General features: G+C 34.7%; 1 protein-coding gene across 1 annotated transcript in view; it reads left to right on the forward strand.

The window, feature by feature from the left end:
* Positions 1-1,730: 1,730 nt before the first annotated feature.
* The window catches only part of LOC104404216 (centrosomal protein of 290 kDa-like), a gene marked incomplete at its 3' end in the record, with an annotated part of 18,915 nt that continues 8,502 nt past the window's right edge, over positions 1,731-12,143 (forward strand). Inside the window, exons 1-17 of the mRNA XM_010012597.1 lie at positions 1,731-1,845; positions 1,982-2,059; positions 2,837-2,906; positions 3,162-3,208; positions 3,588-3,731; positions 3,950-4,003; positions 4,794-4,814; positions 4,962-5,114; positions 5,471-5,653; positions 5,970-6,059; positions 6,134-6,256; positions 8,043-8,166; positions 8,726-8,898; positions 9,556-9,718; positions 10,349-10,449; positions 10,542-10,626; positions 11,097-11,209. Coding sequence (XP_010010899.1) covers positions 1,744-1,845; positions 1,982-2,059; positions 2,837-2,906; positions 3,162-3,208; positions 3,588-3,731; positions 3,950-4,003; positions 4,794-4,814; positions 4,962-5,114; positions 5,471-5,653; positions 5,970-6,059; positions 6,134-6,256; positions 8,043-8,166; positions 8,726-8,898; positions 9,556-9,718; positions 10,349-10,449; positions 10,542-10,626; positions 11,097-11,209 — 1,824 coding nt within the window. The remainder of the gene's footprint in view (positions 1,846-1,981; positions 2,060-2,836; positions 2,907-3,161; positions 3,209-3,587; positions 3,732-3,949; positions 4,004-4,793; positions 4,815-4,961; positions 5,115-5,470; positions 5,654-5,969; positions 6,060-6,133; positions 6,257-8,042; positions 8,167-8,725; positions 8,899-9,555; positions 9,719-10,348; positions 10,450-10,541; positions 10,627-11,096; positions 11,210-12,143) is intronic.

Genomic DNA, 12,143 nt, shown 5'->3' on the forward strand with positions numbered 1-12,143 from the left:
CGGGTCGCCGGCAGAAGCGTCCGATCGCGGGCATCGTCGCAGTGCGGTGCCCGGGAAAGTTTATAGGTCGCTGTACAGGTTTGCTCTAGGCTGATGGATGCGACGGCTGTGCCCCGTTGTGCAAAATAAGGCAATTTGTTAATTCAGCAGAGTCAGATGAAATGGAGGCAAAATTGTCCTTCGATAGCATCCAGGAAGGATTGCAGTCTGTCATTATATCATTCCATGTACAAATTGGAAGAAAATAGGAAGCTATCAGGAGATTCTATTTTGGTTGGGGCTTTGTAGTTAAGATCTAGTGCTCTGTAGATCTGGTACATGAAAGCTGGTCTTGATAATGTAATTTGAAAGTCAGAAGTAGCTTATGCTGGGTTAGTCCTGGTAAATTTGCCCATGGTAGGAGAAGGTCAGGTTTGAAACTACCTGAGGAACCTGAAGGTGCATGCATGCATGGGACCCAATGAGATGCATCCACAGGTGCTAACAGAGCTGACAGATGTAGTTGCCAGACCATTATCTGTCACATTTGAGAAGTCATGGCAGTCCAGTGAAGTTCCCGCTGACTGGAAAAGAGGAAACATAACCCCCATTTTTAAAGAAGGGGAAAAAAAGGAAGACCCAGGGAACTCCAGACTGGTTCGTCTCACTTTGCTGCTCAGCAAGATCATGGAGCAGATCCTCCTGGAAACTATGCTCAGGGAAAATCATTCTCTGATTCTGTGAAACTAATGCAGAGTTTGCAGAGGATGTCTCCCTCATGATTATGCTGGTTCTGATGGAACAGATCTCAATGTCATGCTCAGCATAGATCATTGTTAGAGTTATTGAGCTTGGGGTTGGTTTTTTTTTCTATAAAATATGTGTTCCTGCTGTGTCATTAGTTTTTGAATAATAATGAGTTTAATATTAGATTTATTTCTTTCTTAATTTTCTTAACCATTTATGCTATGTTCATAATTTAGGGCAATAAGTAGCTTAAAAATGCTCTGGCTTAAACTTGGCAGATTATGATTTTTGAAATATTGATAATAAAGGCTAGAGACAGCTCCAGAGGATAGAATAATCCAAGACTTCCAATCCCTTCTTCCTTTTTCAGATACTGCACTGATTTTCAGATATATAAGAAGTCACTGTGGCCCACAGCAGCCAGTAGGTAAGCAGTAGAACAAAACTTTGCACCGCTTCCTGGTCAGGTTTTTGTCAGTTTCCAGGTTGTTTACTGTCCTTTATGAATTCAAGCATTCTAATCAAGAGTTTAATGTCTTATAAATTAATATCAGGAAATGGGTGCTGATAGTATCTAAAGCAGGTGTTGGTTCTGTTTAAATATTAGAAATAATGTTTTTGTGACTATAAGGAGATGTTTATCCTACAAGGGATGGTTCAAATGGGCATCCAGTTGTGTTTGTGAAAAATACCACATTGAAAGGTGGGGAGGAAAGGAAGGATATTAAAGTTAAAATAGAGGTTCACATCTGTCCTGGTCTTCACTGTTAGTGTCACAAATTCATTGAGTATGTGAGATGTAATTTTCAACTTAAAGAAAAATGGTTTTACTATAGCCTCCCTTGTTTGCGGTAGACCAAAATGTGAATGCAATGTTAATAAATGTTACAAACTCAATACAGTTGTTATAATTATCTTGTGTGGTTCAGTGGCCAGCCTCTGTGAAGTCATTTCACATAAGAATGTCTGAAAATTGTTATTTTAATTTTTGTTCCAGGAAAAAAATATAAATTCAATATGGCACAGACTTTAGATTGGAAGAAGCTTATGAAAGTGGATCCAGATGCTCTGTCTCGTCAAGAGGAACTAGCAGACAGATTGCTGGAGACCATATTAAAGGTACTCAAGGGAAAAACAGAAGGGGGTTTGTTATACATTCTTACCTATATTGTCTCTGGTCTTCAACATGCATAAATGATTTATTCCATGGTTTTCATTGATACTTTTATAAAAACACTGTTATCTCTTTCCTTAGATTGATGGGAAAGATCTAAAAACTGAAGCTCCAGGAAAACTGATACACCTTTTTAAAATTACTCAGTCACTATTGAAGGTTTGTGTTAATTCTTACTTTCTACAATTCTGCAGATGCATTGTTATTTTTCGTTTTTTGTTTAAACGAAATCATCATTACTCTTCTCGTTTTCTTCTTCTTTCTTTTTTTTTTTTTTCCCCTCCCTGCATTGAACACACTTGTTACTCCGAAGATCATTTGTATGCTAAATGTGTGCTTGCACCACAGTATCTGCTTGTAGCCATTGGGATTACAGCATTTAGCAGTGAGAAGTGAATAGGACTAACATATAGTTAAGGAAACTTAGTTCTGTAAATAGAAATCCAAGCAAATATGTCCAAAATTGGTTAGATATTGTAAGTTATTGGTAAGGCTCTGAACTTTAATAGAAGTTTTTGTGATAGGTTGATGTTTTAGAGTAAATAGAAATGTCACCATATGTGAAGAAACACCTTCATCCTAAAACTGATTGTATCATACTTTCTTGCATTTACTCATAAATGTACTAACAGCAGGAAATAATGGCAGCACATTGCTTTTAGAGAGGCTCTTTTGTTGTTTTTGATTCTCAGCAGTATGCTTTTGAATGGTGAGGTAGCCCTGTAGAGTAAATTACTATTGAAGATATTTCAACAATCTGAACTTCTTAATTGTCAGCATGTGAAAAAATGGGAGTGGTTCCATTTGCGTAACGATAGAAAATTGATGTTCTTTTGTAAATGTTTTCATTGTTTAAAATATGAGGTCTATGGAAAAATCTTTTAAATTACATGAGTAGTAAATATTCCTTGTTTGTTTACTATACTTTTTTCCCAGATGAAAACTCAAGAGGTAGAGCTGGCACTAGAAGAAGTTGAAAAAGCTGGGGAAGAGCAAGCCAAATGTGGTAAGCAAGCCTTCTTAAGATATGCCTAAATGATTTGTTAAATATATTAGTGGTTGTTTTGAGTGTGGGTTGTTTTTGTTTGTGCTTTGGTTGGTTGGTTGTTTTTTTTTATATTTAGGAAACTGAATAAAATACCAACTGCTGTAAAGTCAATTGTTTGAGTGAAGCCATATTTGAAGACTGAGGTTAAGCATTGTTGGTTTAGGTACTTTTTACTTTATTGGGTAATTCACTATATCTGTTCCATTTTAACAGAAAATCAATTTAAAACAAAAGTCATGAAACTTCAAAATGAATTAGAGGTATGTTTAAAAATTTTCTTACTTTATAGATTGCTGTTAAGTGGTTTTTCTAAATGAGTTTTTTTTCTTAGACTAGCGTTTCAATCTAGTAAAAAGACGTAATAGCCCTACATTTTCACTAATACTTTTTATTGGCTTTTGAATATTCGCCAGCCTCAGGTTTGCAAAGTGCTGTATATACAGTGAGTTTTTTATGCTTCAATAAATTCCATTTATTTTTAGAAATTTCTGGGTATTGTTGAAGGAAGTTAGTGAGCCCTTCCTGTTGCTTTTCCTGAACATTAGGGACATTAATCTTAGCATCTGCTGTGGGTTTTTTTAGTTCTTTCTGGTCTGAAAAACTGTACTATACTCATAATGTTATTTTAATGCTTTTAAGATGGCACAAAAATCTGCTGGTGGTCGTGATACTCGTTTTTTGCGTGATGAGATCCGCCAACTGGAAAAACAATTAGAACAAAAAGAGAGAGAGTTAACAGATATAGAAAAAGAATTGGAAAAAGAGAAGAAAGTGAATGAACAGGTAAGAAGGAATTCAGCTTTACATCTCCAAAAGCTGTTCTGGCACATCTTCTGAAAAGTCGATGTTCTGAAAAGAGCCTCTGAAATTAGAAAAAAACCCAAACCCTCTGGTGAAATCAGACTGCTCTGCATATGTTTTCAGGTTTGTTTCTGGAGTTCCTTGTTTTCATAGTTTGTTCTTTTAGTGATACATAAAAAGGTTTTCTGTCGTTGTTGTAGCTTGCTCTTCGAAATGAAGATGCCGAAAATGATAACATCAAATTAAGGAGAGAGGTTAGTAAAGAGTTATTGCTGATCTACTGTATTTTTAACTTTCTTTATAAAACATTCGCTTTCTGTGTTTATAATCTTTGGCGTGGCATGATGTTTAATTCTGGTTTAGAAGGTTTCCTGGTTACTGGTACAAAGAGAATACAGAATTTTAATCACATTTGGTAAATATATAGTACGTCTGCTCCAATGGAATATAATTAATTGACGTCAGGAGGTGTCACCACTTAAATTTACGTAGTTCTACTGTGCATTAATTTTTTCTGGATCTTGTGTTTGAATTTTTAGTATTTTCCTTAAATACTACTGACAAATAGGTTTGGTAGATATTAGGATTTGGTTTATACTTGTTGCTTTTGCTAAGATTATCTGATTGGTTAATATAAAATTATAAAAAGTTAAAAGTTAATAAAACAATAAATGCAAAGATAGAGCCAACATTCTTTATTCCTAGATTATTTTTTTCTTGTTATTCTTTTGAAACACTTTCTTGTAGCCATTTTTAGAAAAAAGTACGTTTTAGAGCATTTAATACCTGTAATCTTGGCCTTTGGGAGAATAAAACAGACAGCAAAAGTTAAATTAGTGTCCATGGGGAAATCTTTGAGAATCATTCCTCAAAATGCCCTTTTATGGACGTGTATGTATGCTTGTATATGCATACACATACACAGGTATAGAGAAATCTCTATTTCGTCTCTACCTTGATTCCTATTTAGTCTTCTGAAAGATAATTTCTAATGCTTTTCATGCTTTATTTTCTTGGTCTTGTTCTCTCCTTTTTAATCCGAAGAAAAAACGCTTGCAGAAAAAGGTGAGGCTTCTAAGTATTTTAAAAGCAGACTGTAGGAACTTGGATGGGGTTTGACTGTAATAGCTCTTTGTGTTAGCTTGCTAGAAAAGCAACATCTTTGTCTTTAACTCTTTAAAATAGATTTAAGTTTGGATTGCTTTTGTGCAGAATGAACAGTTGCGTCAGGATGTAGTTGACTATCAGAGGCAAATAGATTCTCAGAAAGAAACAGTTCTGTTACGAAGAGAAGAGGATTCTGATTACAGATCACAGTTATCCAAAAAGAACTTTGAGCTTGTCCAGTATTTGGATGAAATTCAGGTAAAATCTATGCATGCTATTGAATATTTATTAGACTGTTACTGACAATAGTGTTTTTCACAAAGCTATGTCCAACTCATGTGAAGTAAGGGAATTCGTAATGCAGTTAAGTTCTGTGATGCATATGCATAGCACTGGTGAATCTAGCAGAGGTAGTTAAGTCACTGGAAATGGGAGATGTCTCTTTTGTTTGCTGCTAGGGTTTATTGCAGTTGATCTGCAGGTGAAATACTCTCTTCTGTGCTAATTTCTTGTAAGACTTTCAAGTCTTAACGTTTAAGGTAGCTATCAAGTAGTGCTTATTCAGGTCTTCAGATGTGCACTATTTAAAAGCAACTTTTTCTTTAATTTTGCAGAATTTGACTGAAGCTAATGAGAAGTTAGACATTCAAAACCAAGAAATGAGGAAGAATCTTGAGGAATCAGTACAAGAAATGGAAAAGATGACTGATGAATATAACAAAATGAAACTAATTGTGCAACAATCTGATACTCTTATGGATCACTTGAGAAAAGAGAAAGAACAGTACAAATTTCAAGTAAGAACTTGCCTCATATTTTAATTTAAAATAAAAAAACATTCAACATATCCAGTTGAAAACATACACTGTATGGAAATAACATGCTCTGAAAGTAATATGATCTTTAAATTTGGTGCAAATTTTAAAAATTGTCTGCAGATTTTTTGTGCAAAATTTTAGTCATACTGCTGTTCTCAAGAGTCATGATCTTCCCTTGCTTCTGTAATGCTTATCTGTTAAATTGTATGTATGTGTTATATGTATAATGTGTTTGTACATATATATTAAGCAAAACATTTGTGTGATATGATACTAATTCAAATGGCATTTCTAGGTTCAGGAGCTTTCAGACCAGCTGAAAGCAAAGAATGAAGAAGACTATCCACTTATGGCAGCCGTAAATGCAAAAGTTGAAGAATGGAAGGTACTTTTTAATACTTTTTTGTTTTCTGGGGGGATTATTTCAAGTGTTCTGATTGTATTTTATCTTCTTTTCAGAGTATCTTGGCTTCAAAAGATGATGAACTCCTACAGTATCAGCAAATGTTGTTTAACTTGAAAGAGAAATTGAGAATGGCCCAACTTGACGTAGACAGAAACAATATAATGGCCCTTCAGCAGGTACAGTCTGTGTGAGAAATTACACACACAGAAATCACCGCTCACTAAATATGCTAGTGACCAGATAATTATTTAGTCATTCATAGTCTGCAAATACCACAATATGTGTTGCTTAAGTTTGAGTATTATGAGACAGGTCAAGTCATTCCACTGCGAAGATAGCTTAATAGACAGTGCGCAAAGGAAACTTCTCTTGCTGTGTGTATGAACTGAGCTCTTGGTGGTAGTTGTTTCTGCTAGTTTCATATTTGTCTTTTCCATTAGTACAGTGATTGCTTTAAATTGTAAGCATCCATAATTTGATATTTTTATATTATAGCTTAGTTTCTGTCTTCTAAATTTGTTAGTCAAGGAAGACTCTTACTAGTGTTTAATTTTCTGTTTCTTTGTCTCATCTCATGCCTTACTATTAAGTCTGTGCTTCAGCCCATGAAGAGTAGCTCTCACATAGCTCTATGATTTTGAATTTTTCTTCACAAACATGAAGAGAATAAATAAATAAGCAGCCCATTAGTAACAGTGAAAGACACATCAAGGAAAGCATACTATATGATACAGGATGATTTTGTGCCTTGCTTCGAGGAGTCATTTGACATTTGTAGTACATGTTGGGCCCTTGTAGATTGAGCAGTGTGGTGAGATAAATTTATGCAGTCTTCCAAAACTAGGAACAGAGAGCTTACCAGGAAAAAAAAAAAGAGAAAAAAACCTTAGGTGCAAATCAGCCTCCTCCTCTTCAGAAGAGGAAGGCAGCTGAAAGTAGCTTTAATAAGCAGTTGTAGAGTCTGGCTTTAGCTGACTAGATGGCTCTAGAGGTTGGTTTTTTGAATGACCATCATTAGCACAACATTTTGGATGGTTTTGTGGAAATAAGTGTATTTTTAAAGCAGGCACTTTAAAGTCAAATCTATTTACTGTGCTGCGTTTTAACTCAAAATGGACTTAGCTTGTTATGCTTTAGTGTATGTTCACATTCTAAAGGGTTATGTTTAGCTCCTTACTGTGGTTATATTTGTCATCTAAGAAAGCCTGAGCTTTTGTTTTTCATAATATTGGTGTAAAGCAAGGTCAGCAACTCTTGAGATTTTTTACGTTATAATTACTGTCTGTAACTTTTTTCCAAGTATCTTTTTTATCTTTTTCCTCTTTTTTTTTGTTCATCACAGAAAAAACAACATTAAGCTGTCTATGATATTTCTAAAGTTCACGTATAAGCACAGAAATAGTATATTTAAATAGAAGTAACTTTCACAGTCTGTGTATACTTATGGATGTGTATGCATGCAAAATAAGGTGTGATATGACTTTTTAAAAGTTGGATGCCTTGCTGAAAGACAGTCTGCAATACAGGTGTCATGTATGATGGGTTGGTAGTCCTCCCAGTCTTGAACTTGTATCTCGTTTCCCACTGGCAATTGTTTATGAGGAAGCTGTAAGAAACATGTATCATCTGAAACTTTTCATCATACATTGTTTAACTCTGAGAGAACTGTTCCATTTAAAAACAGTATACTAAAATACTACTTTGCGTATGTGTGTGTTTGAATGCTTTATTTTTTACTCACTCTTTTATTTTTCACTCACTCTTTTATTTTTCCTGCTTTTCCTCTATATATCCAACTTCTAGATAATATCTGAACTCTCTGTTGTAAGTACAGTATATTTGGTGTTCTATAAATTGTTTTGTCTTAGCTACTTTTAATTTTGTTTATTATGTGGTGTTCTATATTGGTAGCTTGCCTTTCAGTAAAGAATTCTTAATGGAGTTGGTTTTTTTTGTGTGTAGGGTGTGCAAGAGCGGGATGCGCAGATACTATTGCTTACTGAGCAAGTTGAACAGTATACCAAAGAAATGGAACAAAATGCACTGCTAATTGAGGAATTAAGAAATGATCTCCAAAAAGATAAAGGTAGCGATCATTTTATTTTAATGTCTATGAAAAGGGCAGTAAGAAACAAATTTACTGAACATTCTTTATTCACTAGAAATGCCGAAAAAATACTTGCAGTTTATGAGTAATATTAGTATCTTTGTTTTTTTTGTTCATTTTCATTTATTAAATATTCATGAAGAGTTTGAATTCATTCACAGTAATTCAGTGGGGTTTATGGCTAATGCAGCGTGTAGTAAACTATACCTGGTCTGTAAGGGTTAAAGCATAGCATATCAGATCTCAGCTTTATCAAGAATTGCAAGTGAGTAGTAGCATGCAATTCAAAATGAATTCTAATTCACTTTTAATATACTATATTTATACTATATACAAAAAAATTATGTGCATTTCTTATAAATATTGTTTGAACAATTAGGGGGGGGAAAGCACTCATCTGGTCCTTTGTGATTACTTAATTGAAAAGAGAAGCAAAAGCAAGTTCTCCTTTGTAACATCATCCAAAGTGTTTTTTTCTTGTTTGATGGCTGATAACAAGAATTCCTAGTTGTAAACAGATCAAGGTTTTTCTTTACAGGTCACTCATCTCTTGCTCAGCAGAATCACATTGGGGAAATGCAAGAAAAGTTGAAAATGCTGGAAGAGAAAACTAAGGAGGCTGAGAAATCAGCAGAATTAGCAGAAGCAGATGCTAGAGAAAAGGACAAAGAGCTTGTTGAGACTCTGAAACGAATGAGAGACTATGAACTGGTAAAGAGTGTGTCAGACTGGAGAGGGTATTTTATCGTATTTTAAGGAGATCATTTTATCCTTCCACTTTTTAATGAGTCTGTTCTAATTAGAAATTAAATTAAAGATTTCTGATGCTGGTTTTTTGGTTGGCTTTTTTTTTTTCCCCCTTAATAATAACATTTAGCATTCCGACGCCAGGTTGGACAGTGTTGGATGACATGGTCTAGGGTAAGGTGTCCCTGCTCATGGCAGGGGGGTTGGAACTAGGTAATCTTAAGATCCTTTCCAACCCTAACCATTCTATAATTCTATAGCAGTCAGTGACTTCTTGCAATTTGTTAGCCATATTTAACAATTTGTACAAGTTATCTGTTTTAACATATTAATATGGGCTTCTGAACTCCATTGAGCATAAACTGAACACTCAAGATATGATTCTTCAAAGAATCATGTAGGAAGAGGACTCAGTTTTGAAATATGCAGAGACTCCTCTGAAGTTAAAAGACAAATTTGTAGATTTTGATTTTTATGCAGTAACTTTTTTCCGTAAGCATAGTACAGAAGAGTTGTACAGTTTGAAAAGCATTTTTCTTACCTGTGTAGTGATGAAAACCATAATTAATTTTCTTACCTCTGCTGTTGGTTGGTTTACTTTTACTTTCCATTTGGTTTCAGGGAGTATATGGTTTGGAAGAGGCTGTTGCTGAAATAAATGATTTAAAAAAGCAAATCAGAATACGAGATCATGAGATTGAAACATTAATTAAGGAAGGCAATAAACTTGAACTTAAAATAAATGATTTTCTTGATGAAAATGAAGAACTCAGAGAGCGCTTAGGTATGCTATATCCATTATGTTTTCGATTATTTTTTTGTGTAAGAATTGAAATAATATTCTACCATGGAAATGTTACTATACCAAGTAACTGCTTGGAAATGACTTTGGATATTCTGGTAATATTTACAAGTAGCAAGTTAGGACAAACTGCATGAATGTACATGGCTTGCAGGTTGCTTCGACAGAAGGAAATAGAGTAGGTTTTGTAGTGCTTTTTTGGGATTGATTCCTCTTTGACTGTGCACTGCTTAATTAATTTCACAATAAACTATCTGGAAACTGAAATGGTAGTGCTGGATTGAAAAACAGAGAAGACTTTTGACAGGCTTATTTTTACACAGAAGAATCTAACCATAAATGTAGTTAATTTTAATCTAAACAAATATAGTTAAGGCGGCATTTTATTGCATTTTGGGTTTTGAGTAACTGAAGTAAAATTATGCTTTTTCCTGGTGTTACTATATGGAGCATAAGATGTATACACATATAAAAGTACATATATTTAACTATTGACTTTTTTTAAAATTACTCAACTAGTTTTGTTCTTATTTAAATTAACTGCATTCTAATGATTGCTAACATTAGTGTGCCTGCTTAATGAATGATTATATAGTGTATACCGTGTTTTAGGTCTTGAGCCAAAGACAATGATTGATTTAAGTGATTTCAGAAACAGCAAAGCACTGAAGCAGCAGCAGTACAGAGCTGAAAACCAGATTCTCTTGCAAGAGGCAAGTGATAAATCTTATTTTTGTGTAAGAGCTACATAATAAAAATGTGTTTGAACAAAATGAAATACTGATCTGTAAACAATAATACACAGATTGAAAGTCTAGAAGAAGAAAGGATCGAATTGAAAAAACAGATTCGTAAGTTGGCTCAGGAGAAAGGAAGAATTGCAACAATAGGTAGGAATTTTTTTGTTTGTTATAAACTGTTCTTTCAAAAACATGTTGTCTGTACCTATTAATATAACTATATTTACTCATTTGTTTAAATTACAAGGCTAAATACATTGAATTGAATCTGTAGGAAGAGGTGAGTGGTTTTGTATTTTCATAGTCTTATAGCCCAGTAGCTTTTTGACTTGTAATGGCTAGTAGTGCATCACTGAGAGTTGTCGTTGGCTTGGAGTTCTTAGATGCAGGATGTTCTCACGATGATTTCAAAGAGATCTGTATAATGTATGTGTTTCAGAAATCTTAACATTTCAACTCTGTGCCACCCAGGGAAGTGTGTGCACAAATGGAAGGCTTTACAGCTCCTTCCTTTGCGGGTAGAAAACCAGAACTCAGATATATTAAGCGGAATATATTCCTTTGCTTGGAAAGTTAAAAATTCACAATCGTTTATCATGTGTACATTTACTTGCAATTAGGATTGGATGCTGGTGACATAAAATTAACTGATAGCTTTACTGAAGAGAAGGGAATGAGTAAGAGGAAGTTGGATTTCTTTAACAGACAGGATATTACTGAAGTAAAAGCAAAGGTAGGTTCATAAAGCAAGTTCATAAACATTTATTGTTTTTTGAAATAAAAATGATGTTATTTTGTAAATATCTGTTCAAATATTTCTCTAGGTGCTTTTATTCACAACTCTTAAAGAATTGCTAATTTGTAGGGATTTTTTTTTTTAGTAAACTAATGAATGTTCTGAAATTTTTGTGAATATAGGCTAGCAGCTCATGTAACATGGAAGGGAGAAATACATTTGCAGATAGAGAAGCAGCAGTTAGACTTCTGAAGTCAGAGAAAGATATAGCTGAAAACAGTAAGGCTGCAAGTCGTCTACCTAGAGGAACTTCTAGCGTACTTCAGAATTCGGATCACTTGGAAAAAAGTAGAATCACAGAATAGTTAGGGTTGGAAAGGACCTTAAGATCATCTAGTTCCAACCCCCCTGCCATGAGCAAGGGACACCACACACTAAACTATGTCACCCAAGGCTCTGTCCAGTCTGGCCTTGAACACCGCCAGGGTTGGAGCATTCACAACTTCCTTGGACAACCTATTCCAGTGCCTCACCACCCTGTTGCGTTCAGAGGAAAGGGACTTTGGCAGAAAATAAACCCCCTTTGTGTTCCAGCTGGTCCTCAGATATTAGAGGGGCTGGGTGAGGCTAGGCTTAGATTCCGAGTGATGTCCAATTTACCACTATCAGTCCAGTTGCATTCAATATATTGAATAATCACAGTTCCGGATGCACTAATAGTGCACTGCACCTTCAGTCTAATCGTGCTCATGAACTAACATGGCCACACGGAAGGATCTGGTCGTGTTCAATGAGAGATTTACGACTAGCTACTTAAACAGTGCAGTCTATTAAAGCAACAGATACAGGTTCTTGTGGATTGCCTGTGATACATTCACTGTCTTCAAAAGCACGTGCAAATAGTAAAACAGAAAAACGCACGACAAAGTTA

The sequence above is a fragment of the Nestor notabilis genome, unplaced genomic scaffold, assembly GCF_000696875.1.
Source record: "Nestor notabilis isolate BGI_N333 unplaced genomic scaffold, ASM69687v1 scaffold14014, whole genome shotgun sequence".
NCBI classification, from domain to species: Eukaryota; Metazoa; Chordata; class Aves; order Psittaciformes; family Psittacidae; genus Nestor; species Nestor notabilis.